At 32.0% G+C, this 27708-nt stretch overlaps 1 protein-coding gene across 1 annotated transcript; it reads left to right on the top strand.

The window, feature by feature from the left end:
* Window positions 1-1364: 1364 nt before the first annotated feature.
* LOC149485232 (cyclic GMP-AMP phosphodiesterase SMPDL3A-like) lies at window positions 1365-27708 on the top strand. Its single transcript, XM_089700027.1, has 10 exons — window positions 1365-1540; window positions 13135-13230; window positions 20077-20145; window positions 20675-20834; window positions 21534-21736; window positions 21951-22108; window positions 23917-24085; window positions 24887-24999; window positions 25599-25786; window positions 26070-27708. Exons 2-10 carry the CDS (start codon window positions 13164-13166, stop codon window positions 26296-26298), a joined length of 1356 nt encoding a protein of 451 aa, XP_089556153.1. The 5' UTR covers window positions 1365-1540; window positions 13135-13163; the 3' UTR covers window positions 26299-27708.

The raw sequence follows: 27708 nt of genomic DNA on the forward strand, positions 1-27708 counted from the left end.
GCAAATTGGTCCCTATTGACCAGGAACAAAAGCGGGCATTCATGCAATTAATCATTCACGAAGCAAGATTTAATGTCCGTCGATATGAAGTTATATTTGAGTCAATAGTAGCAATCAGGATTGGCTGGCGGTATTCCAGGCTAAGACTAGACAGCTCTAGAGATAGAAATCTAGCTTCTCTCGAGACTATGGGATATTAAAGATGACTGACCTATTGATTTGAGGTATTGCCTTCGATATACATCGGTAGGCCGCTTCCTTGTTTGGTTGGATCATAGAATGCTAAAACCGAGAGATTTGATTATGTTCGACTGACACTAATAAGGTACATAGATAAAATTAATTGGATACAATATAAAAAATATATTCTTACTGAATTGTTTTGCAAAAATTAGATTGGATGAAAGATTTCGTAAATAATACTGTAAATATTGTGTTATGATTTTGGCCGGCTCGCTAGCTTTTGTGTAGGTCAGGGAAGGCGAATAATAAAGTCCGTGCAATGTAAATTCGTGGTAAATTCCTATAAATTTTGTTTCAAATGCACAAGTGAATGTGTATAACTATGATGTACGCACAAAAGTGTCCGTTCGTCAAAAGATTAGGTTAAAGTCACATGAAAAGTGGTTAAGGAAAGTTCGGACAAGTATCTGAGAACTCTTGGCGAGAGTAAATACAAGTACATGTCCATTTTGTTTCAGCTTTAGTTACTTTACACGACCGCATCCTTGGTACAGTGGTTGACGCGTCAGCCTAACACCGAGGGGTCCTGGGTCCCGGTGGAGACGAAGAAAAAAATATGTCTCGGTCTGGCAGGACACAGAAGGCTGATCCCTAAAGACTTGTCCCTGAAGAAAATCGATCTGTGCATCTCTTACCCCACTAGGGGACATGGGACTTCCCTTTTACTATACACGATTACATGTAGTTTAAATATTACTGTAAATAATACATAATGATCACATTCGTTCATAAGAAAATTGTTTCACAAGTTGTACATATATTCTATATATAGTCTCGATGCGTAATCGGCTACGAAATTGCTACGAATAAAAAGGGATTCAGTTTTAAATCTCGTAGTTGCAGATACTTAGGGGGCTAATTGATACAATCTTTACAAGATACAAGAAACTCAAAAAAATGCTTTAACAATTTTTATTTACATTTAAACAGTTACAAAAACAGCTTTACATTTTTATAGTGCAATTTTCGTTTAGTTGCACTCAAAGTCTGTTCGTAAACTGTCTCATTCCGACAATGTAGCAGTTTCGAGCTTTCCGAAAACTGTCGAGGATATCAAAGTTGGAAAATGGAACAGTATGAAATCGTGGCTCAGTTCACAGTTGGCTGTTGAAGAGGAAAGACGGCTGGTTTTACCTCTTCCACGCGATCGTGCTAGTGCAAAAGTGTTTGGGATAAACGGCGATATAGTTTAGTTGGTGCTTATGTTAAACATTTAAGAGTGTCGTATGCTTGCTGCTGCATTGTTGGTAAAAGATTGAATGACTGTATATTTATAGTATCGTTGTTTGAACCCTTGGTGAGTATTGTTTACAACTTGATTCAATTTTGTCAATGCTTTATTTAAAGAAAAGCTTTAGTGTTGTAGTATTAAAGTGAGTTTTATCTTCCTCGTTGAATTGATGTATTTGAATATGTTTCTTAAATTTTAGTTAGCTGAATCTTTTATACGTTATAATAACAGAAATATAGTTTTTGCATACTAGCTTAATCCGGCGGATTCACCCGCACATCCAAAATATTATAATTTATCTCTTTAAAATTTTTCACACAGAACTTAGATACCTATTTATGGAACATACATTCATCCATAATCTTGTCGCTAATATTACTAGATGGATTTCTTTGATTACTGCATTTGTCATTTCAATGGAGGCTCTCAGCTGGTTGTTTTTGTTTTAGGCTTACCATATTGATTTCCTCGTGATGTTTTTTTCACATTCATCCAATTACCAATTCGACGCTCCGCTACGTTGATTTTCAATGTTTTTTTTTAAATCTGTAAACACAAGCATCAGAAAATAATAGTGATGTTTAATAATATCACAGATAAAATAATTTAACAGAGTAATTGTCATGTGCAATTTATTTAAAAATTTTAAAACACGAAGAAAGCATATTTCACTATATATCGTATATATTGAAAATATAGGTTATAGAATATAGTTACTAAGGTTACCTATCAATTTAAAGAGTCTCTGCTATTAAACGTCGACTATTATTAAATGGTTTCTCAGAATTATAATGACTCTATCGAGTGGTTGGTTGGTTGGACTTTAGTACGGCGGCTTTTGTGGTAGCAGTCAAAGGGTAACAATTGGGTTGACATTTTTTTGTGCTTTGAAATTGTGACGCCAAATGTTGATCTTACTAGCTAAACAAGTAGAACTTTGTGAAATGCACTTTGTGCAAATACGTAACTATCACTGTCAAAGGATATTTTGTGGGTATGATGTTCTTTTAATTTCTTACATTCGTTTTTTCTATGTAATCGAACTCTATTCTGTGGAAAATCTCGTGTCTATATCATTGTCTTTGTCTATGTTTATATGATGGAAATCATAACAATAAATTTCCGTTTTCAATTCTTAATTTGCGAATTACTAATAACATCAAGTAAGGAATTGATGGTAATATCACAGAATACATTATACATAGTAGCTAAACGCTACAGAACGGACACTCTCCGCCTCCCGCCAAAATTAAACACTTACCTCAACCCGCACGATCAGTCTAAAAATGGTCCATATTTTTCTATAAGGACGATACGCAACGAAGATTGACAACATTAATCAAATTGACTTAAAGTAATTTTATTATTTTGGATTTATGATTATCGTTTTTCGTAGAAAATGCTTAGATATAATTGTGCTGTTTACGGATGTATGGGCGTATTCAGAAAGAAAGCTTAAAACTTATAAGCGCTTATCGGCGCTTGTCATGTTCATATATTTTCCTGTCAGTGCTGGTAACCCGCGCAGGAAAATATATGAACATGACAAGCGCCGATAAGCGCTTATAAGTTTCAAGCTTTCTTTCTGAATACGCCCTATTTCATCGGAAAAACGCGAATTTTTTTTTACAAATGTGCCAACCATAAAGCATTAACACACACATTTGCAGTCTCTACAGTGTGACTGTCTAAAACGATAATTTTGTATGGAGTGTCCGGGGTGTGGTAATATGATAGTTAGAGATTCTATATGCGATAAATAGACTATTGCTTCTTCTGCGCTTCTAGCTTCTAGCTTCTATTGCGGGCCTTGAGCGCGGGGGCCGAATCGAGAAATTCCGTAACGAAAAAACCTCACGCTCCCCACTCCGACGGGCTCGGAGGTGTGGCTTGAAGGCATGCTATGCAATAGCTTTACCGCGGCAGTCCCCGAGTGCCACACGTCTTTTTTTTTTGTTTGTTTCTTGTTCAAGAATCTAACATAAACCTTATATCATGACGAAGGTATTATAATATATTGTGATATATCACCTACTAGCATTCATAAAATGAACCAGCTAATTAGTTATTTATAGAAATGTATTTAAAATGGTACATCGACCTCTACATTCACATAAAAGCTGAAAAAAACATTACTTTTTAATACCTTTGGTTAAAATGTTTTAAAGCAGTAAACTAACAGTATTTTAAAATATTTCGGTCTCAATTGAATTTGAAGTCCTTTTAATAAAACTGTTCAAAGTAATCCACTTTTAGTTTAGCATAAATAAAGTTCATATTTTAGTGAGCTTTTTTAAAATTGTTATTCTTAACGCGTAATATTTTAAGTGCATTTTAAAGATGCCTTCTGCATCGAACATTTTTGTTATCTTATTAAACTTGTTTTTAAATTAATTAGTTCACATTTTAAAGATGATTTGAGTACTAAGAAAGGACTTTCAGAAATTCACCGTAAAGGGGAGAAAAAAGTGTTCGATATTTCGGTGTAAACTGTAAATGTGAGTTCGTATGAAACTGTCACTTTTTCACATAAGTGAAGTGGCGGTCAGAAAGCTTTGCATTATAATATAGAATAGAGATTAACTTTTTCAATATTAGTCTCAGCCTACAGGTGGTTAGTTTTAAAAAGCGAAGTTTAATGAAAATTATTATCTACCTAATGCTTTTTAGTATATACCTAGTACCTACCTAGAGATAATCTTCATCATTTTACAGACAATGAGTAGGTACATGAAGTAAAATAACAATAAAATATTTTATTAAGCTAATTGTTTTTTTTTAATACTGATTCTTTAAAGTTAAAATAACAAATTGAAAGAAAACATTCCATGCACTTGTATGTATAATATAAACCCTAGCCAAGATATAGGCCGGGAGAGACTGATGGAAATTATTGGGTCATTTGTATTCAACAAAAATACATACATAGTAGTATGGCAGTTCTTCAGGGGTCTTATAGTAGAGCCATTTTAATAGGCAACATTTGACAGTTCAACAAAATTCAACAACGTAACCTAGTAACGACGACATAGAATAACATGATATTTCGTTTTGTTGTAACTGCACATTTGCTTAACTTTTTTCAATTTACGATTACATATTTATAATAATAATGACCGATGCAACTAATTTTAGGATTTGATTTTACTGATAAACCATTCTAAACATAATAAACATTTTCTTATTTAAAGAACTGACGTCGCTACAATTTTGTGTCATTAAACCTTTTTTCTTTTTAAATACCAGAGACGTTACTCTAAAAATCGAAATCTGACATCTAGAATCGAATGCATCGATTACTTGGGAATATAAATCATCATAAATTATTGACATGTGTTTCAAGTTCGATTGACAAATGTTTCAAGTCCGTATCGATTAATTCGCTTTAATCGATGTTTTTAAGCAGGTTACCACCCTATGAAGATAAAATTGATAGACGTCAAATGTTGCCTATTAAATTGGCTCAACTATAGTACGCAATGACAAAAAGAAAAATAATCAGAGCGCTGTTTGTCGGATAAATTACGAGTGTCAAACGATTTTTTTATTCCTACATAGCAATAACGTTATAAAATGAAATTGGTCGATATCGTCATCATATTAATTCATTTCATTGTACCTGAAATAGATTAACATTGTAAAGCTTGTCAGCTATTTTCGCTTTATGAATGTCTCTCCTAATTTGCCCTGATTTGAATTGGATAAAAATATAAGGGAATAGGATGGATATAATTCATTCTTAATGCTGATGTATCTTTGTTGAAAACCTAAGAACACCAGAAATACACGTCACTCCCACGCGCTAATACTTTTTTATTTAGCTCTAAGTAATAATATTTATAGGTATTTTATTCGTGTATTTTTAAGTTTGAAGACCTTTTTAAATACTAATTTTTAAATTGGATACTAACAATAAATAATAGACATGAAAATTATCAAGCTTATACGGGTTCTTATACAAATTTAATCAAGGCTCGGCTCGGCTGAGGTGGCGTTCAGAAAGAGCAGTAATGCTGTGGTCTTTGGAGATTTGCGTGGCTTCTTTCAAATGAATTATCAATATAGTACTAGGATTTATTAAGAGCTGGAAGATGAAATTTCAATTTAAAGATTAATTTAATTACTGTATAATTTCATAACTAGAACAACATTGTGCCCTAAACCCTATCCCTAAGGAAATCTAATACCTCGAAAACGTAACGTAATGATATATTTTATAATTATACTTATTTTTTTTATAATTCATGTCTTTTTCAAACACACAACTTTACATGAATAGATAAAATATCTTTTGAGAAAGCAAGCAATTCTCGCCTTTTTCATTTAGCGCAATATATAGGGTCAATCCTCGACGCAATCCGGTCTTCAGATAATTTCAATTTGCCAGCAATTTCAAATTACTAGCATTTCATTTTCGAACATATGCTGCTTTGAAGTTATTATATAAAGGGAATATGGGAAGATATGACTTTATATATTACATTGCAGAAGCGTTGGAAATTATATTCGATAAATGGATGCTTTTCCGTGTGAATGTTTGTAAAAGGTTTTTTTTAAAGGATTATAAAATTCTGAAACAAATTGAAACAAAAATACGTGTTTACGGAAAATGATCTAAGCTATGTTTAAGGATGAATAAAACATAGATAAGTTTAATTTTAAAGTACTTTGAGTTGCTTCTCTATTTTTGTGAAGCAAAGTTGCGCTGTAAGCTGCAGTCTTACTGTATCAAGTTTTATAAGGATTAAGTTAGATCTAAGTAGATCAGACTTACATAAATATATGTTTTCATATATGCAGTTATATACATTCTTATTATATACAATATCATTCCTAGTGTGGATGATACAAAAACTCATACTTTTGGATGTATAAGAAGGGTCAGAAACCACTGCATTAATCGGGTAATTAATAGGTTTGATATCAATTCAGGCTCAAGCATTTTCAAAGTATAAAGTCTATTATAACGGATAGACTTTTAATCCAACAATCCTATTTGAATTATGATGCCATTTAAAATTGGCAGTATTTTTGCAAACTCGCTGTAACCCGCGGCTACGCTTGCGTGGTTCTTATCGAAGTCATTGTTCTTATTAGGTATATATCTTTGTGGCCTGCTTCATTCACGTGTTCCAATATTGACTAAGAGACATTTTATTATAATTTTGACGATTATTTTCATGTTAATCAGTACGTTTCATGCATAAAAAATTGTATAACATTGCGGTTGTCTACATGGCCCTAAATAATATTACCTTTTTGATGAAACATTGTTCTATAAAACAGTATTTCTAAAGGAAGGATGAAGAAATAAAAGCCAAATTGTATTGTATGTGTGTACAAGATTTATAATTGGCTTTTTTAATTTCCCTTGTTCGTTCGTTGTGAATTTCGTTTTCCTGCAATGTTGCGGTTTCCGTAATATAATAGAAGTAGTTATAAGATTTTTAAATGTTTCCATTCAAACAATGAAGGTGCATTAGTAACGCCAGCGCAATATGGTACGGGAAATATATGCAGTGCATGTGGTACCGCATGATAATTATATACAGTTGTGGTACTGTTTATTACTTTGTGGATTATCTTGAGTTTTCACGTTTACTAGAATATTATGTGACGTCCGAAGAGGATTTGAAGCCCATAATCGCTATATTAGAATTCTATATTAGAGTACTAATTTGAGCCAAATACTATTAGTCCGTAGGTTGATAAATAAAATTGATGTTAATAATAAAAGTTTGTTTAAATTATTATCATAAATGATTTGAATGTATGTTGCTATAGATATGGTTACTATTAAAGGTTCAATCATCGAGCTAATATGCAAATAATCGCATTTCGAAAATACAACTATCAAGCATTAGGTAACGTTACTAGTATAACTAACTTTGATCATTAGGAACGCGAAATTGAAGCAAACATTATCCTAGATTTGCGGTCTGGCTTCCGATAACTATTAGCGGAACTTTTAGTACAATTCGCAGGTTGTAGGATAGTATGTGTGTAAGGGTTCAGTTACGGGTTAATAAAATGATCGAAAGCTCGATATACATAATATATGGCCTGTGTTCAAGCGGTTATGTAAAAAATATGATAGTAGTATATTGTTCAAAATATACTGAAGAAAATTTGTATGCCTCAAAAAATAAGTTCTATATTATAATAATCATATTTTGTTACATGTTTAAGGAACTTAAAATCGAACTGAAACTATCGAGAGAAATGTTACCTATACGTATTCATAGGAATGAATTTAATATCTACATGTGTGTCTGTATTATTATTATCAGTATACTCAGATCTCTATTTTTGTTGTGTTAGGTGAATTAAAAATTAACATATACACATAAAACTTATGATAAAAATTACCGATACCGCCATTTGCCTAACCAGTTTTAGAGGTAAGTCTTGGTCAATTACACGGCTCTATTTGAATGAATCCTTTATGCTATCTTTCATACAAAACTAGGTCGCGATTGTCTGTCATTCTTAATCGCGATTTCCCATCGATTTCATTAATGTTTCATTAATTCATTATTAACGAGCGCTTGCCATATGGCACTAATTGCAGCCTATAATAGATCAATCTTTGTCTAGTCACTATAGTGAACCGATATATGATTTAAGGATGACGTCTTGTAGCTTAGATAGGCTAGAGGAGGTTAAGTTATGTATGCTATTATATACAGTATCACTACATAGTATAAAACAAAGTCGCTTTCTCTGTCCCTATGTCCTTATGTCCCTATGTCCCTATGTCCCTTTGTACGCTTAAATCTTTGAAACTACGCAACGGATTTTAATGCGGTTTTTTCAATAGATAGAGTGATTCAAGAGGAAGGTTTATATGTATAATAACATCCATTAAATAGTGGAGAAGTACTGTTACTGTTTTGAGGTTTCTAATGTGATGTCGTAAATAATTACATTTTTTTAAAGAAAGAAAGAAAAGTAATTTATTGCCAAAAAAAAAAACAGACATAAACATTACACAATTTATCTTAAAATTAGGCAAACGGATACAGCCTCAGCAAAAGCTTACATTTACTTTTTTCCGCTTACATTGCAAACGCAGGCTGAACTCTACGAGTTTTATCAAAATAATGTACTAAGTATTGTACAAATTGAAAAGGTCAACAGAAAAGTCCGTGATGGTATATGTCTATCTCTTATGGATAACCCACAATAACTTTTTTTTGTCATTTACTTTTTACGACAAATAATGGTTATTTTTCGAAGCGATTTTAAACTAATACAGCATTAATCCTTAACCAGTTAAATACCTTGAATACATTGTTCATTTAATATAGATCTATATAGCCCTTTACACCGTATGATTTGAGTGAATATTTTCGAAGATATTACAGATTTAATAAAAACCGGCCAAGTGCGAGTCGGGCTCGCGCACAAAGGGTTCCGTAGCAGCAAATATAATAAATTACAGTTAAATCAACCTATCTCAAAAACTATAAGAGATACTTTGATCAAACCAAAAATCGTTGAAAGAGTTAATTAGCATGCATCACCTCTATTTTTTTTAGAATTTTATACCCCGTAGTTATAAAAATAGAGGGGGGGGGACATACTTTTTACGACTTTGAGAGCTGATATCTCAAAAACCGTTCACTTTAAGAAAAATGTTTTTTAGAAAACTTTATATCATTTTAAAAGACCTTTCCATTGATACCCCACACGGGTATGTACATCGAAAAAAAAAATTTCATCCCTCAGTTACATGTATGGGGGGCCCCACCCCCAATTCTTTTTTTTACTATTTAGTGTCATATTTTTGTAGCGGTTCATACAACACATATTCCCATCAAATTTCATCACTGTAGTACTTATAGTTTCCGAGTAAATCGGCTGTGACAGACGGACAGACGGACAGACGGACAGACGGACATGACGAAACTATAAGGGTTCCGTTTTTGCCATTTTGGCTACGGAACCCTAAAAATTGCGGGACGTAGCGTTTGCGGCGGTACCGGCCAGCCGCCATTGCACCCGTGCGAAGCCTAGGCGGGTCGCTAGTATCATATAATATACAAAGTGATACACGTAAATGTTTACATGCAATTATTTAAACAAGACCTGGCGTGCCAGGTCTTTAGGTAGGTAAGTTGTAAAATTGTCTTAACTACACGTAAGGTTACCAATTATAATAAGTACGAATGTAATGTTATACTGTAACTTTTTGTTATGAAATGCATATCAAATGTACGCATGATTAACTGAAAATATAATTCATGGATAATAATAAAGATTAACTTGCAAATTGTTAATTGCAAATGCAAATTCATCATCAAATCATCGTCAACACTGTGGTTTGTTTATAAATTGCATATTAATTTACATTGTAGTTTGTTCAAGCTGCATGTCCATATTTAGTAATAATAATAGTACATAGAGGTAGTTAAGTCTAGTGTCCCCACATCCTTTTGAAAAACAAACTAGTAACGAATAGGTAAATCTGCGAATACAATATTTACTAGTAAATGAAAGTTTGACTATTCATTTATTTTTGTATATACTATTTATCTGTCTGTCTATTTCCTTTAAAATTTTTCAATATTATAGATGTCAAAAGCAGTGAAGCAAACCCAGGCCCTCTCTATTACGTTAACGTGATAAGTACGTGGAGGCGGTTTAACTAATGACCCCACTTTTGTACCGGGGGCTTAAAATAACATCTCCTCGTTAAGCTTCTAAATTCAAAGTCAAAAAAATAAATATTCATCGTGGCACAATACGAGGTTCCTCTCTTAATATATTTCTGCATTCACGTCGAGAGGTCGTAAGTATCATCATACTTGTACTGGGTCAAGATTTTTAGTAAAAAAATATAACACAGTTTTAATAGCTTGGAGATAAATCGATGTAGAGATAAACTACGATAACATGGCGCGCCCCTCCAAAATTCAAAACGTTTGAAAGTATTTGTGAAAGTATTTACAATGCACCACCAAGATTCAGACCGCTGCCGGCCTGCTACTAAAGTACTAAAGACGAATACGTACAACTACATACAAACTCCTTCGTAAGGATGTCACTACACACATTGAAACAGTAATTTGGAGGGGCGCGACATGTTATCGTAGTTTATCTCTACCTATCTGTCGCCGTCATCTTATGAATCTGCTAACTAGTTGAACGTTGAGTTACGTATGTAAAATCGACGTTCGGCCTAGTCATTTAATTACATTCAATAAAAAAAAGATTCCACCAGATGACTGTGACATATCTATATAGATATATTATCATATATTATAAAATAATTATCATACAGCGGTAATTATTTGGGATTTTTACACAGATATTGAATATATTTACAAAACATTCTCCTTTGAATGAAGCTACATTAATGCGTTGTACTATATAATATTTTTTGTAAATCTAAATACAAATTGAAGTTTCCTTATTTATTTTTACACGCAAACTTCGCATCAACGGTTACAGTTTTTGCATATAATTGCAGTATCCTTTTAATGTATTTACTTTTCTTTTAAATCGATGCGTAATTTATACACAATGTTTTTTTAAAGATGTTAAAAGTAATAAAATAATTCGAACCCAAGTTTTATTGAGAACGTTTATTACTCTATGAGTACATAATTATTATATTTGATGTTCGTTCAGATAAAAAGCTTAAATGTGTACTTTAAAGTTCTAGTTACGGTATGAATAATGCCTGGATAACAATTTATCCTCAGAGGTTCCAGTCTGCTGTGTGAAAACATTAATCTTTCTTTATGTAAATGAAGATCTTCTTTATTGAATAAACCACTTTAAATTAATTATAGTAATAGATGTGACGGGAATTGATTTCTTTCATAGTACCTACCTACCTACAATATAAGACAATAGGTAATTTGGAAAAGTATAAACTTACTTACTCATTTTGAGTAAAATCAACTAAATAGTAAAAAAGTAAGATAGCATATTATGTCAGAAGTTAACCAGGATGCTAGAAGGTTTTAAAATAAGCTTTGATGAATAGGCATAAGCTTTTTTATTTGCCTCGTTAGTAGTCAAGTTCATCTATCTAAAATTGTCTATTATTAAAATTGATGGCATCCTCGTAAAAAAGCAAAGCTAAAATAAATTCACATAAAAATTGACGATTGTCTGAACAGAATCGTTTTTTCATCATTGTTAATGAACAATTGGCGTAATCTAGAATTAATGACGTGTAAAATTAGCATGTTCTATTATCATCATCGATTGTCCAACAGATGTAGCCTTGTCTGTGCCTTTATATTGCACTAAGTTATGACATTATAGGTGGGTCGATACTGATCGAGCTACTTCGAGCAGAAATTGCTTCGCGAGGCTGCTCACTCTGTGTATTTGCCTTTTCATCCAAATTTGTGCCCGACATTTTCAAACTCTCAAACTTTCAAAAAGGCGACTCGCTCTGAGCCTATTTTTCTACGTTTATGCGAATTTCTGAACTAAGACCTAATTAATTATTTCATAACAAATGTCACTATAGACTTCACTATAGATATATACGTACATGATTCGCTATTATTACACTGTATACAAGAGATCGTCTTAAGAATTAAATTAAAATAAGGGATTGATGCTATAAGTAAAAGCTGTTACCATTTAATTTGAAACAGATATTAATTAGAAAAAATTTCAATTAAGAAAAACCTTAATTTTTGAGCCCGTTATAAAATAAATAAAATATGCGTTACCAATTCTATGGAATAGCCCTCGTTACTAAGAGGAAAAATATTTCTGGTAAATAAAAACTGTTCTATGAAATTTTATTTATTTCAAAAGGTGATATGTTTTCAATTTTATAACATGATTTATTTTTGTACGTCAATGTTTAACAAGGAATTTTATATCTGTGGAAAACTTTAACAATGTTATTCAATTTATAAATTCCGGGTAGTAATACCCGGAATTTAGGTAGATATTAAAGCTAGAAGACAGGTCCAGGAATCCGTATATTGTTATACAGAATCAACTACGGAATAGCTGTTATTCCTTCAGTTCACTCAAAAATATATTATCAACTGATACTTACGTTCACTACTCCGTAAGCTGTACAATATAAGTATGAGAGAATATATCTGAATCAATTCTAGAAATGTCTAGATTTTGTTCAGGAAATTGGATTATACTACATTCGCATGCGAATCGCGCGATTCAGACCAAGTGAATCTATTTGTTATATGTTCCCGTTACCGTAACTTTCCAGCTTTTCGCATTAAGTTGCAATGTTGGCGAGGGGAAGTTTAAAATTTTTGGATAAAATTAAATTGCTTTGTAACGAACTCGGCGTATTGTGAATGTTTGTGTACTACGAACCACAAAGTCGTGCCTGGATTTACTTAAGTTTTCTGTGGGTTTAATTTTAGAGGCTCTTTGATGATATGTTTGTTCTTGCTGGGGGTCAGCCGCTTTGTTTGCGTTATATCCTTTATATAAATAGCGCCGCCCCTTCACGAAATGTTATAGTAAATAGCAATAGGTAATTGTTATAATAATTTCAGTTGTGATTTCAGTAGGTAATTGTTATAATGATTTCAGTTGTGATTTCAGTAGACTTTCCGTAATCTAAGATTACCTAATATACCTACAATTTGTTTGACACAAAAAAGAAGATACAGATTTAATAGATATAATATTTCTTCTTTTCTTTTCAGATGCTGAAAATGACGTAAATGCCGCCAAAATGAAGATGAAGTTGTTGTTGATTTTCTGCTGCATCATTCTACTAACATGCGCTCAAGGAAAAATAGGTACGTTTTCATTGTTATATGTACCTGCAACCATATTTGTTTTTTTACTACACTTCCTAACGCCTTCGAAAATCCAGCCTCGCTAAATACGAAAATAAAGGAACTCATAGAAAAAAACAAAGAAGGAAAAAAACAGCATTGTGGCAAAGTAACGCAATGAATATTCACGGTTTTAAATTTAACCGCTTCCTTAGCCCATTTGTGTGCATCAGAAAAACACTTAAGATTTTAAGATTGCGGCGAAGTTCTTCGAAGCAAGAACTGTTTCTTTATTTATGTGTAGCCTACTTAAAAGTCTTGACTGAGGTGTCTGAATAAGCTGCATTCAGAAAGTTCTAGACCATAGTTGAAGCTGTCAGTTTTCATAGAAACGCGTGTCAGCCTTTTCACGCGCGTATTCATTATGTATTCTATATATCATGTTTTATTTAAATACCTTAATTTATACTAAGTATATCATATTATGTGGATTGCACGTAGCCTTTTCAATTTAGTGTATGTACTTATTATATCACATGAAAAAAACTTGTGCTTATTATCGCTCCTGTGGTGGAAAATTCCTACCAACGATCGCTTATTTCGATTAAGACTAGCCAACATCAAGAGATATTATAGATCTTAGATCACAATTATAGATATACTCATATTCAAACTTTTTGTTATGTCAATAAAGTTTTATTTTATTAAAAAGCGCAAAATCGTCGAAGCACCATGGAGTTCAAATGACGACACCGTCTTGATTTACGAAATTTCCAATAACTATGGTTAGAATTCGGTCACCAACTTTAGTCGAACATCATTTTCCATGTTATCGAAACTATTTTAAATTTTGTTTAAATTTATGAAAACCAAACCAATGCTGTTTGTTTTAATAGCAAATGTAAGTGCGGATATTTCTTTCGTTTCATCAATATAAATATTGAAACTGCCATTTGTTCAACTAAATTTTTATTAATCCATCAAAATCCAATTAAAACTACAGAAATATCAATTGAATATGGTGTTAAATAAATACATAGGAGTAAATAATCGGAAACAAATAATACTTTACAATCGAACGGAACAACAAATATTTTCGCTAACCGTTTTATTATAATAACAACTTTCATCAGTAGCAAAGATAAATATTGAATAATTATTTAATCATTTAATCACAAAAGTGTATTTAAGTTAAAATTAATGTATATTTTACTAACAATGCTGTTTATTGTTATAACATCCGATTAAACATAAGTACATTAAATATTATAAGCTTAATATACAAAATAAGTAACGATATTAATGTAGTGTTTTTGTGTGAGTTGGGTTTTCTCAGTATTCCTACTAGAATATATGCTTTTTATTCGGGAATCAGTGAGCCGTGGGCTGTAACTAATTTTATATTTTAATGCCTACTTTACAAATTAGTTTAGTTCAATCGAAAATATACATAATATCATAATAATGTTAGAGACTCATGGATAAAGAGTTGAGTTTGTTTCCAATATTATTACTTAATTTATTAAGTAACAAGTTATGATAGCTGAAATTATGTTGAACATTATTATTCTTAAATTCTTGGAAATGTTTGATAAATAATGAAAAGCTGAGTATTTCCTACGTGTGCAATTCTTCATCTCAAAATCTTTGAAACTTTGGAAAACTCGTACGTAAGATAATATATTATGTACGTCGTATACCAACATTGAAAGTGTGAAAACATACCTTCCTTATTTTCTGCATAAATTTCAATTCAATTCCAATGGCTAGGGAGACACTTTCATGTAAAATCTACCATTTAAAGTATTTTTGAAAGTGGCTAAACTGTTGTGAAAATGATTCAAGTGACTTGTATTTGTAGACTTCATTTTAAGATTCCTATAAACCAACAGCAGGCTCAACTGATTTTGTACGTGGCTTCCGTAGCACATACTATAGGCGGGTGGGACACCGCTATGTCATCCATAAATAGTTAGAATAGAATAAGAATTTAACATTTTAAAAACTTTATACAGAAACACTTAATAAATAGAAATCCATGTCTGAAGATTTCTAAAATCAATCGTGATAAAAGTTCTTAAGAGCAGATTATTCGCGAGATTAAATCAATTTCTTGTATCATGAGGTACAAGGTAAATTAAACATATATTATTCTGTCCAAACGAAGTATATGGTAAATGTATAAAAAGCAGATTTATAGCTAGAAAGTAGGGATGTAACGATACCGATACCGATACCGATATATCGGCCGATATAATCGGCAAGCCGATATATCGGTATCGCCGATAATAAATCAACCGATACCGATATTTTTTTATTAAATTCTTTCTTTTCTTTTATGTTTTTGCATTGTATTCATTCATATTGTTTTATTTCTGTTTCTGTAATAGTGTTAAGGAAGAGCGGAACCTCCTGACACAAGCATTTTATTTGCTTACTAGGAGTGTTCCAATCACAAATTTGTTTATGTAAAGGAAAGAAATAAATAATTTTGAATTTTTTTAATTTTTAACGTGATAACGTTTTTAAAATCGTTTTAGTCGGGTGACATGTTCATAAACTTGTATCACACCAAACCCTCACGAGCGCGATCGCAGGTATAACGAGAGAGAGACGGACCGATCTCCCGTTTCATCTCGAGCGCTGCCACTGCATTATGTTATCACGTAAACATCTCGATCGTAAACCTACTTTACAAACAACCAATTTTTTTGATATCAAAAAATTCAAAAACCCTCGCCCAATGAACGATGCGGGAGGCCGCCCGCGCGTGCGCACTTTGTTTTCTGAAAAAACTCTACCAATAGTAAACTTTTATTAGGTACTGATTGTATGTGTATTACTTAAAGTTTAACTGACTTTGTAAAATAAAACTTAATACTAAAATAAATGGTTTTGTTGTTTTTTGATTTGGCATTTTATTTAAAAGAATACGATTAACAGTTGTCTCTGTTAAATGTTGGTAACTTTTTATGCATAATTCACTATTTATTTTTCTACCAAGCCATCGATATCGGTATCGGTATCGGTATCGCCGATACATTACTACAAATATCGGTATCGGTATCGTATCGGCAAAATCATGTATCGTTACATCCCTACTAGAAAGCAATCTCATCGAGGCAAACTAATTCAAAAGAACAAGTAAGTAAATTTATTACCTACTCGCTCTCGCCCGGCTTTACCCGGATTAAAGTTAGATAAAGTAAATTATGTATTACAGAGAAAAATCTTGTTTGGATAGATAGTGTTTGTACGTCGATTGCTAGTGTTAAACTGAAATATGCAGAGGTATATACGTAACAGGATTGTGGCAAAATGGCAAAAAGTAGTTCTTTTTGAAATAAAGGAGGAGCGTTAGGATATATCGATTTATCGATATAAAAGGTGACTTACAGACTGACAAATATATCAATGCACAGCCCAAACTCAGTAGTTTGGGCTGTGTCTATCTATGATATACGATAGACACTATGATTTAGACATCTAATAATAAATAATTTTGATAAATTTTTCCTAAAAAGGAATAAAATAGATGAAACTTTATAATATGAAAATTTATTTTGACCATGCGGGCCAAGCTGCGGACAATAGCTTGCACTAAATCATTAGCGTTGCATGTTAGTAAATGAGTTACAACTTTCTCCCGCATTCAACACTAATATACGTATTTGTCGAATACAAAACTGTTTCCTGAAAATACAAACTTGTAAACGAGATGAATTTAGTGCATGTAATCCTGTAAGCTATTTTCAAGCGGTTGCTACTGTTTGAAAAAAGTTTCTACTGAGTTGAAACGAAGTTCGAAGTAAATTATAGTTCTAATGTAGTTTTCGAAATTGCCTTGTTACTATAAGCCTTAAATACACCACGAAAATGGAACTAAAAATGGTCCATCAGGGAAAACGGCGGTCGATTGATTCTTCTACATTTGGGGTATTGCCGCCCCCGATCTGAATCTCTCGAGATTTCTATGTTACGGTATTTTTAGCTGCCGAGAATGAGATTTAGCTTTGTTGGCCAAAAACCGTGCATTATTAAGTTAATGTAACATTTATTCGTATTATATTCTTTCTTTATTGCTCTAAGAATTGAAAGGTTTTACCATAAGAGGACATGAAGAAAATATTCTAAATAATTCTTAACATTTAACAAAAGCCAGGAACCCAACAAAAAGATTATGATCAAACCACAGAGGTTGTTCCCTCCGAGAATCGTAATCGTCGTAGTCTGCACTTGGCACATACGCCGGTTGATAATAATTTAGGCTTGCTAATCACAGACTTCCTCCCTTTGTTGGAAGCTTGATTGATGATACCGCTTGTATGTGTGTGTGTCTTGTGTTCAGAATGCGAGTGTGTGGGTCATTGTTCAAGAAACGTCAGCTCGTATATCTTCGATGTGATTTCGGTCTAATTACATTTCAATTTAAATTATATCGCAAAATTGGTCGCCATCTTACCCTCATTGAACGTAATTATATAGTAGGTGTTGACCTACTTGGCGATTGTTCTTTTGTATTCGGATTATAGACTCAATGAGTAATTTGAATTGTGATTGCGCTTCTATTATTATGTTATACATTGTTAAATTGTGCCCGAAAAGCCCTGAAAGTTGAGTCAGCTTCATTGTTGTGTTGAAAACCGCGTATAATTGATTACATTCTAATGAAATGTTTTTATACTCAAATGTTCAATGAATGTGTATGTTTAAAAATAGAATCGCTTAATTTTGAACTGTTCCATGTAGTTATGCAATTTCTTTACAAGGAACGGAATTTGTAAGAAATTAAATTATACATAAACCGAACCTATCTACTTTTTTATATACCTACCGCTTTTCACACACATTTTTACCTTTCGTTAGTGTTTGTATAAAATGTATCTGCAATCGCTATAAAACATGCAAGCCAATCACAAATAACGTATTTCTTATTTCTCTTGTAGAATGTATTGCATTGAATAAATAATTTGATTTAAAACGAATTACCCTCGCCACTACAGCTACGTAACAAAGGATTTTGTTTACTAAATCAACATTTATACACCCAGCGGTGTTTTATATTGTAAATAGTTATTTTAATATACGTTGAATGTTATTATTTGTGTAGTATAGTTTGATTGTATTCTTTAAATAAATATTCTCTTCTGTTCATGTTTCAATAAAACCAATATGAGGCATTGTTGAATTGGATGAAGTTAAAGCTTCATTAAATTAAGAGAACTCATCTTTTTAATAGGTATTAGGTAAGGTATTTATAATACTTACACTTAAGTTGGTTGATAGTTATATAACTATGGAGCAAGTTGGTATATAAGTGAGGACCGAACGGGCCAAAATTAATTTAATAATTTGTCTCATCCATCAAAATCATGTTTGAGATGGGCAGAACACGAACTAAAATCAAAATTGAACTGTAATAGGAGTGCTCAGCCATCATGACACATTTGTTCTTATGGTTTGTCTAAAAGATTGTTTCCATTACATTTATATTTTCCCGTCACAAAACACATTTAATTAATTTCATTGGCTTTTACCGATCTTTTTATTAACCTTATTAAGGTGCGTTAATATTCTTTTTGATTTGTACTCGAAAGAGATTCCGACCAACAGTTATTTAAGACGGCCAGGAGTATTAAATTCCAATTTATTAAAAGGAATCTGTTCTGGACGTATTTCTTTCTTCGCATATTTTCTTTTGATTGTAAATGCTCAATTATATTGGCGCGGTTCACGACGAGATGTTTCAACGAAATTCTTAATTAAATTGAACTATTATTATATTTTATTATGTATAGTTGTAAAACTTCTGTAAGTAATCTTTTAATATTTTTTAAGGGGGAAAGTAAAACCGACATTTACTTACTTCAGTGAAACAGCACAACTGTCTCTTAAATATACCTACGGTAAATAGTTATCCTAAACAATTTGAAACTTTAAAGTTTAAATCAAAAGGAAGCGAAATAAATATTTTAGTGCTTTTGTAATAAGGTTAAAATTATAAGACAACCGTGATAAAAATAACTCAAAGAGAATTCTTGAAATACCACGGTTTGAAAGTTTAATAAAAAGTGGTTGTGAAAAAATTTTCTTTATTAAAATTTAAATAAACGGATTTGTTAACCTCATAACGATTCACTTATTGCGTAATATCATGAATTTATATATAATAAACAACGTTGACAAATTAAAAAAATAATGCTTGCAACATTGAAAGGTTATATAACAAAGAAAAGCTACGAACTTCTATTATAAAATACTTGAAATCTATGAGAAGTAAATTAATAAAAAATCCTTCCTAATAATTAATCAATTATGATAACAGTAATAATTATAATATCGGTAACCGCAAAACTTACTTGCTTACATGTAGTTTAATAGAACATGCGTAGCTGATACATGCTACGTCTGCAGTAATTAGTTTCCATTAGTTTCTTTCAAGCTGTCGATCACATAGAAGTTTTGAACCTTAGTTAACTTTACCTTCTTTAATTAGCGATAAATATTTATGTTAGGATTTATTATCACCTATGATTGCTATTTTTCGCGTTTAAAATAGAGGATATCACTGCGGTTTTATAATACTTTTTAACTCTGGCATTTGCCACTTGATTTCATTATCGCTGCCGAAGTAAAAAGAAGAGGGTTATATTTTTGACCGTTATGTGTATGTCTGTGGTTCTGTAGCTCTTAAATACGTCCTCATGTATTAATACTGAAATACGAGTTCGGATTTGCATATAATGGGAAATTGTTTCTTTTATGGCCACCTGTAATGTAATTTCCATGTTAAGGAAGAGCAGGAATCAATTCATATGTGAAATAAGATTAGATTCCCGCAGGTAATACGCAAATTCTTTGTTTTAGGTTACTTCTGGCACATAACAGACTTTCATTACGATGCATTATACACACCGCTCGGCGATAAAAGAAAACGTAAGTACATTTGTTGAATAATTTAATATTGCCTGTTTCCACTAACCCTTAGCACTTTGCAATAACAGCGTGCCGTTTTCTTGTTTTTGCAGTATTCCAATAATGTTTGTACTAACCGCTCGCTGCTTTATACGAGAATCGTCTTTGGTTCTTAAGATTATAAAAGCTTTTCTCTGATAGAAATTAACTTAACAGTTTTCTATATCTTTGAAGATAAACATTTTGTTTCTAAGCCAATTGTATATTTTGATATTGGCATACGGTCTATAATTTTCTTGAAACAATAAAAATTGTGGGTCAACTTATTGATTAGGTACATTTAAATTAACAACTTCAAAAACAATTCAGATATTACGTGTATTATTACAAACCTAATAATTAGGAATATAATATGGAAATTATTAAATTTTGCGTTAAATATATTCCATTTTTGTAACATCGATTGTTTTCAGAGCTTTTAGATAAGTTTAAAATACATGTTTTTCTTTTGTTTCACAAGCATTGCTTTTATATTGCGAAAATGTTTTAGAATGTCGTCGTACAAACGAGCGAGGGACTCCGGGCCACCATGGCGGCATCGGTCGCCTCGGGGACTACTCCTGTGACAGTTCCTTGGAGCTTATAGTATCAGCTCTGCGATACATGCGAACCCGACATTCTGAAAATATAGAATACGTGCTGTGGACCGGGTAAGTTTTAGGCGGTAAATATTGAAGGCATTATAATTATAAATTGGATTACTAGTTTATGATTAGATATGTTGTTGTGAGTGTAGATTTCGTAGGATAAGTTTATTATTACTATAAACTTTAGTGAAATTTAAGCAAGTTTAATTGAAACAATAAATAAAAAAATACAACTGATGGAAAAGCCCATTGCAGCGCGATGTTTACATCATTTATCATCATGATTTTGGTAGTTATCACAATTGTCTCAACTACTGCTTCGATATTGACCCTGCAGATAGGAGTAGTACTCAATTCAGGTGACTAATGTTACACGATAGCGTGATGAAATTACTGCGGCGTACTTCATTTCTATATTGATGTTGCAGCACTACTTCTTAGTATTTGCTTGAAATCAATTCAAAGAGTTCATGCTCCAGAAAATCCGTATAGGGTTAATTCATTTTTATTTAATTTACATTTGAACTTTACATCGTAATAGTTGGTTTTAAAATCTTTTCATTAGTTAATGTTGGTATTAAAAAAAGAAAAACGATTAAAAAAATTCAACAAATTTTCACGTATGTTTTGATAGAAATACAAACTGCATCAAAATGGTTATTGATTTAGGCAATTTCTTCTAATCGTATTTAACATAGGTATTTATTTATCTTATTTTCCACAATTTTCTAAATACATATTTAAATATTATTTTGAAAACAGCGACATCATAGCATCAAGATATGACGAAACAGAGGACAGCAAGTACCAGGCGATCAGGAACATAACAGAGCTGCTCAGTATGACGTTCAGTTCACATTTTGTGTTTCCCGTGCTTGGCCATACGGACCCCGCGCCATCTGAGCGTTTAACAAACTTGTGGAGTCATTGGTTGCCATTGGAAGCTTTGCAGACTATGAAAATTGGTAAGTATTTGATTTATGTAACAATTGTTCATAGATATTGTAATTAACCCGAAGCAAGTATTATTCGAGAAATAGTCAGTATAATCGAATACTGTATCAACGAGGTTCTCCAAAATTGTATCTACAAGAACAACATATACAAAAATAAACAAAATTTCAATATTTAAAGACTTTCAACATGAAAACTATTGTCTTCATATAATTTTCTGTACAGGCGGATATTACACAATAGATCAAACTCAAAGTAAACTGCGGATTGTGGTGCTAAATACAAACTTACTGACTGATCGTGAAGAGAGTAGCGTGCTAGCACAGCGTCAGTGGGAATGGCTTGATACAGTACTGGAAAAGGCCACAGCTAATAATGAAATGGTAAGTAAACACATGTGATAATCGTAGAATTTATTAAGGAGTTTTAATGTTAGCATTCGAGAGCTTGTTTGTGGTTTACTGCTTCTGAACCTCTAATAATAATTAGATAGAGCATACAATATTATATTATAATATTCTGTTTTATAAAGGTATGCTCTTGAATAAAGAATTACATTCACCTTACACAGTTCTGGTGACGACAAAATACAGCAGCTAGGAAAAGAAAATTGAGATTTCGACCATTAAATATTTCGTCCATTGTTGTATAATTATAGACATGTTCAAAATAACATGTTTTTTATATAACGTAGTAATTTTTTGTAAATTGATTACTTACAATAGGCAAATGCGAAAGCCGCGTGCGAAAAGTTAGTATGGAATATGCTTATTCATGCATTACTCGTCATAATTTCAAAGTTTCAGTTCGGTATGAATATATGGGCTTTAATTAAATAAAGCCATGTTTTAAATGGGGTCTATTAGACTTAATGAGCCCTGGCTTCAGAATTAGTTAGCCGTTCGTGGTCCCTGACCAGTCATCAATTTGAAGGATCCCTAAGCTGGACCAGCGTTGTATTAGACACGATATATCAAGTCTTTATACTAAAACAAATTTAATTCAGAATATTAAATAATTCAGAAACTGAAGACATTTTTGTACTAATTAAACCAGTTAAAAATAAATTTCGCTGTGAAGTACCTCATTCCTCATCGTTTTAGCGGTGCAGTGAATTCTTATCCTGTAAGTGTATCAATTAAAAAAAATCTCTTCAAACCTCGGAAAGACTATGTTCTTTTTTAATTCCATTAAAAATGTATGTAAAACCAACGAACGTTTCAACTCTTCAAAATTACAAAAATTAAGGCCTGAAGTTTACAAATTGAAAACTCCCGACCCACATGTCGCTCATAAATCTTGTTTACAAAGTTTACGTAAAATTATACATTTTCAACGATCGTACAATCTGATTACAAATAATTTACTTTGAGTGCGGCTTTGATAAAGGTTTCCACTTTCTCAACAAGTCAGAACTATAACTGAGGAAGTCGGAGAACATCGACAACAGTAATAACTTATAGATTAAAAGCTCGTTAATCTAATAGCCTTTGAAATTGGAAGAAAGAATCCAAATCGCTCGAACTACGAGATTTTTCCGGTGATTTATTTCGGCCGTGCACTTGGCTTGTTAATGGTGGTACTAATCACTTTTTGCAAAATTGATATTGTTGAGGTTGATTGGAGTTAATGATACTTTATGAAGTCGAGTTTTAATTTACAAAATTATTTTGAGAAGGATATTTTTCATAGATTCAATCTACAGGGATTGACTATTTATCAATTATATTGTTTTATGGTTAATCGTATCAATTAAACAAGAAATGAATGAATATTTTATCGAGAGAAATTATAATAAATTCTTACCTTAAGAACTGCCAAGTCTAGGTTGTGCCTAATTGTAATATAATAAATGGCTATTAAAAAGTGCTTAGAAAACTTAGAAGCTAACGAATAATTAACTTTGAGTTCTTAATGTCGTGTTTGGTTGGATATTTTCAAAATCGAAGGTTACTTAAATAGGCGTATAAAAATAATTTTTTTATATAAAATTTGTATCATACAAAACAACAAACACCTTTTTATTTCGTTAAAAATTTGTATGAAAATTAGAAATATATTTTGTTCAAATCAAATAGATGTAGTAATTAAGTTAATTAGGCATAAGGTGTTATGAATAGAACAAGTTTAATTAATAAGTATAACTAATTATAGTTTACCAGAATATTTAACATTAAATATTTATATTTAGGTCTTCATAGTGGGCCATGCAGGCCCTGGCTACGACTCCCGTAGGAGTATACTAGCTGCAGATGCAAATAGAAAGTATCTCAGAATGGTGCGTCAATATGCGCCAATTATTGCTGGCCAATTCTTTGGCCATTTACACGCTGATACCTTTCGAGTTATTTATGATGAAGGTGAGTTTTTTTAAATAAAATAATTGTTATAAGTAAGTATTAAGGAACTGAAAAGAAGTAAATAAGTACAATATACCTAATGTAAAAGTTTTCAAATTAGTCAGACCCAATACTTTATGAAGCTGCAGGTGGGAACAAACAAAAGTACAAAGTATCGTTTATTATCTTTCCTTCTTGCGCAATCGAGTAGGTAGGATAGTATACTATTTTTCAAAAAATCTAGCGAAGGGCAAGGTCCAAATTAGATTTTGTCTACTATATATATTATTTATCAAAGGGAAAATTAAATATATAGTATGTCTAAAGTGGGCTCTAACACAACCACTAATAGCATTATTTAATTAGGCCATGTCTCTGTCTTGTGTTGATTCAATTAATATAGATTTCGTCAAACAAAACGACAATATTGGTTCAACTTCGAACCGTGAACATGTCGCTTCCCACGCTCAATATGTAATTATTTTTGTTGACCAATTATATTATTCTGTTTGACAAAACATTCTAAATAAATGAACTCTATTGATAAATGGTCATTTACGACGAAGTGTACTTGTAAGAGTCGAATATAAATAGGAAAAAACAGGCTCATAAACTTATTTAAAATGGTACTTCCTAATTGACATTGTTTTGTTGCATACTTAATACGTTGAAGGAGCCAATTTCATTGCCAAAATTATGTATGAGTGTGTGACTGTTAGTGTAAACTATGTCCAGAAAGTTGTTCCTTTATTACACTAGGTTCTACATTGTAATTTATTTTTAGGTTTTTATTTATTAGAATCTAATAGATATTTATTTCAGAACGGCCAGTATCGTGGGTTCTTCTGGCACCATCAGTAAGTCCACACCACGAATATGGAGGCTCATCTAATCCGGGTTTGCGTCTTTACAAATTTGATACAGATACTGGAAAGGTAAAATAAAGAAAAAAAATGTAAATTTTTAAATATAGCTCAATTTTTATAATTTTAATTGCATAGATAATAGTGTGTCATAGATAAAATCGACAAACAATAACGATTATATTCATGCATTTTATAATATTATTAGTAATTTTATAAGTATTTTTTTCATAACTCAATTTCTCAGAGAATTCATTTTCATTTGATCGCAAAGTTGTTTCAACGGATAATCGATCAAGTAAGAGCCTGAGCGTCTTATTAAGACGAACCACTACAGCCTCCATTGAGAGTCTTGAGTGGAAAATACAAAGCTTTAAAAATAGCTAGCCACTGCTTGTTGAACGCACTAAGATTTCACACTTGGGAGAGATCTTCTCAAGTAGATCATTACTGCTTTTATTATACCGTTACTGAAAGGTAAATGTAGAAAATAATTAAAATGGGTAAGGAGCACAAGAGATTTCTCAACGAAGATTTTCTTTTCTTGCTAACAACAAAGCGTAATATTTAAATATCTAATCTCTTAAGTAATACAATGAGATCCATCATTATATTTTTCAGTTTATATTTCAAGAATTAAATAGTTAGGTACAAAAATGATTTTCCTACAGGTATTAGATTTTACGCAATTTTACCTGGATTTGGCCTCAGCAAATCGCGCGGATTCTGCGGCGGAATGGGTGGCGGAATATAATTTCACTCAATATTATGGTCTTCGAGACGTTTCTGCTGAATCGCTTCATAATCTGGCGGAAAAATTTCGTAGTAACTCAATTCAAGATGCTACGTATTTTAGCAGGTAGGTTATATTCTTGTTGTTGTCTAGAATATCGATATGTTGTAAAAGAAAAGAACTTTGGTGAAATATTTTATTTTTAATATAATCACAGTTCGTTTATTTTGAAATTCTGTAGGTATACTTTTGGGCAGGCTATTTAGCAAGTTATGCAGCGTGTCTGTGTTAAAAGAAAAGTGAAGTTAAAATCTCAGCTGTAAATCTTGCTGAAACTATAATTATTTACTATCTTTTCGTAATTTAAAATGTTATAAAAGTCTATTCAAAACCTGGCGATAATTCATAGATACCTCCGAGCATACAACGTGAAGTTCGAGCCGATGAACATTTGCGACGGGGCGTGTGCGCACGAGCACTATTGCGCCATCACGTGCTTGGAGCACGCTGCCTATCGCCAATGCGTGGAAGCAGCAGCCAGCGCTCTCGCCGCGTCAACCAACTCCGCTGCTATGAAAATGCTAAGCGCCCCTCTCATTAACGCATGGTCTATCTTAATATTAAGTGCGAAAATTTAAATGAAAGTTTTTTGTTAAAAATGAGCAGTGGTGGCTAGGTGAGAACCTCGGACTTCAAGTTGGGGGTTCGAGACCAGGTGAGCATGCAGATAGATTTTTCAATTTATTTGCGCATGCTGATAACATCACCACCGCTCGAACGGTGAAGGAAATTGGTGTACAATATTTGGCCAGCGTGTTACCCACCACTATGTGGTGGAGCCTGTACCCTCATACCTAGCAGTGGGAACATAATATTATAATATGGGCTCACGCCTCACGATGATGATTTGGATAAAATTTTGATGAAGCTCAGCCGCATTTTGTGATACTATAATTTAATATTTCATAGGCCTGTTGACCATAAGTTTATTGTATTGTGTAGCTGTTAAGATTTTGTACATAGTTGTAAAAATTTTGGCGAAGTGTAAGTTGTTTAATTTATTTTTCAGTGGTATCATTATACAATATACATATATTGAATATATTTTATTGTTTTCGCATTAATTTATGTTGTGGATTTATTTTGAAAACAAAATATGCTAATTGTAATTTTCTATACACTCTGTTAATGTTTTCTGTTTTCTTTTGTCAACGCTACTTCAGGTGAAGAATATATTGTTACCATAATTGTAACTGAATATTTTAATTTCCATAAACTGGTGTTATTAAAAACAAAGGCTGGCACTTGACGTACAAAGCGTCAATTACCATAAATTTAACTTCTGGAGTGTAGTCGAGATATAATTTGCTTTTGCTGAGATATTCTAATGAAGAGTAAACTGGTTTTCAGGGTGTTACCAACTTAGACGTGGTAAATAATGAATACTATAACTTTATCATAAGCAAGAACATTCAATTTATTTAGAAACTCTTATAAATATTATTCTCACTAGAAGGAATTTCTTATGAAGTATCAATTAAACCTTTCAGTATAATGTGCAAAAATAGGGAACTGATGTGGCTTTTGGAAGCGTTCGCGTCGTTTGAAAATTCGTTTAATTTTTGATCTCCACATGGTTTTTGTGTTACATACTAAAACATGATTTCATTGTCAACAGTCCAACATTGTATTAAGTTGAGAGTGACTTATTAAATGTATTTTTCATGTTGTTATGTCATTTGTATAATTATACATATTTTATTATTGTACTTATATTTATATTTACCTATAGTTAATGTATGAAAGTTTTGTAAATATAAACGAAACGGTACCTACGGTAATCGAAATTTTGAACGAGGAACAATTAGAACATAAGTGATTTGTATGCTTTCGGATAGTCGTCATTCAGACCAAAATTGTAAAAAAATAATATATTTTAAAGTGATACCCACATTTCAGACTAAAATTGTACCAAATAGCGTAATAATACGTAATACTTTCTTGAGCGAGTCATATTACAAAAATCTGTATTATCATGTACCTATTTT

Source organism: Colias philodice, chromosome 10, assembly GCF_061535455.1.
Source record: "Colias philodice isolate Cphi_HAF_F1 chromosome 10, ilColPhil1 Martin Lab GWU primary, whole genome shotgun sequence".
NCBI lineage: Eukaryota > Metazoa > Arthropoda > Insecta > Lepidoptera > Pieridae > Colias > Colias philodice.

Bases quoted from the DNA above. Each gene is read 5' to 3' on its own strand.
- LOC149485232 (XM_089700027.1), top strand. From the start codon at position 13,164: ATGAAGATGAAGTTGTTGTTGATTTTCTGCTGCATCATTCTACTAACA. The intron at 24,086-24,886 runs GTGAGTTTTTTT...TATTTATTTCAG, and splicing joins TCGAGTTATTTATGATGAAG to AACGGCCAGTATCGTGGGTT. The intron at 25,787-26,069 runs GTAGGTTATATT...GATAATTCATAG, and splicing joins GATGCTACGTATTTTAGCAG to ATACCTCCGAGCATACAACG.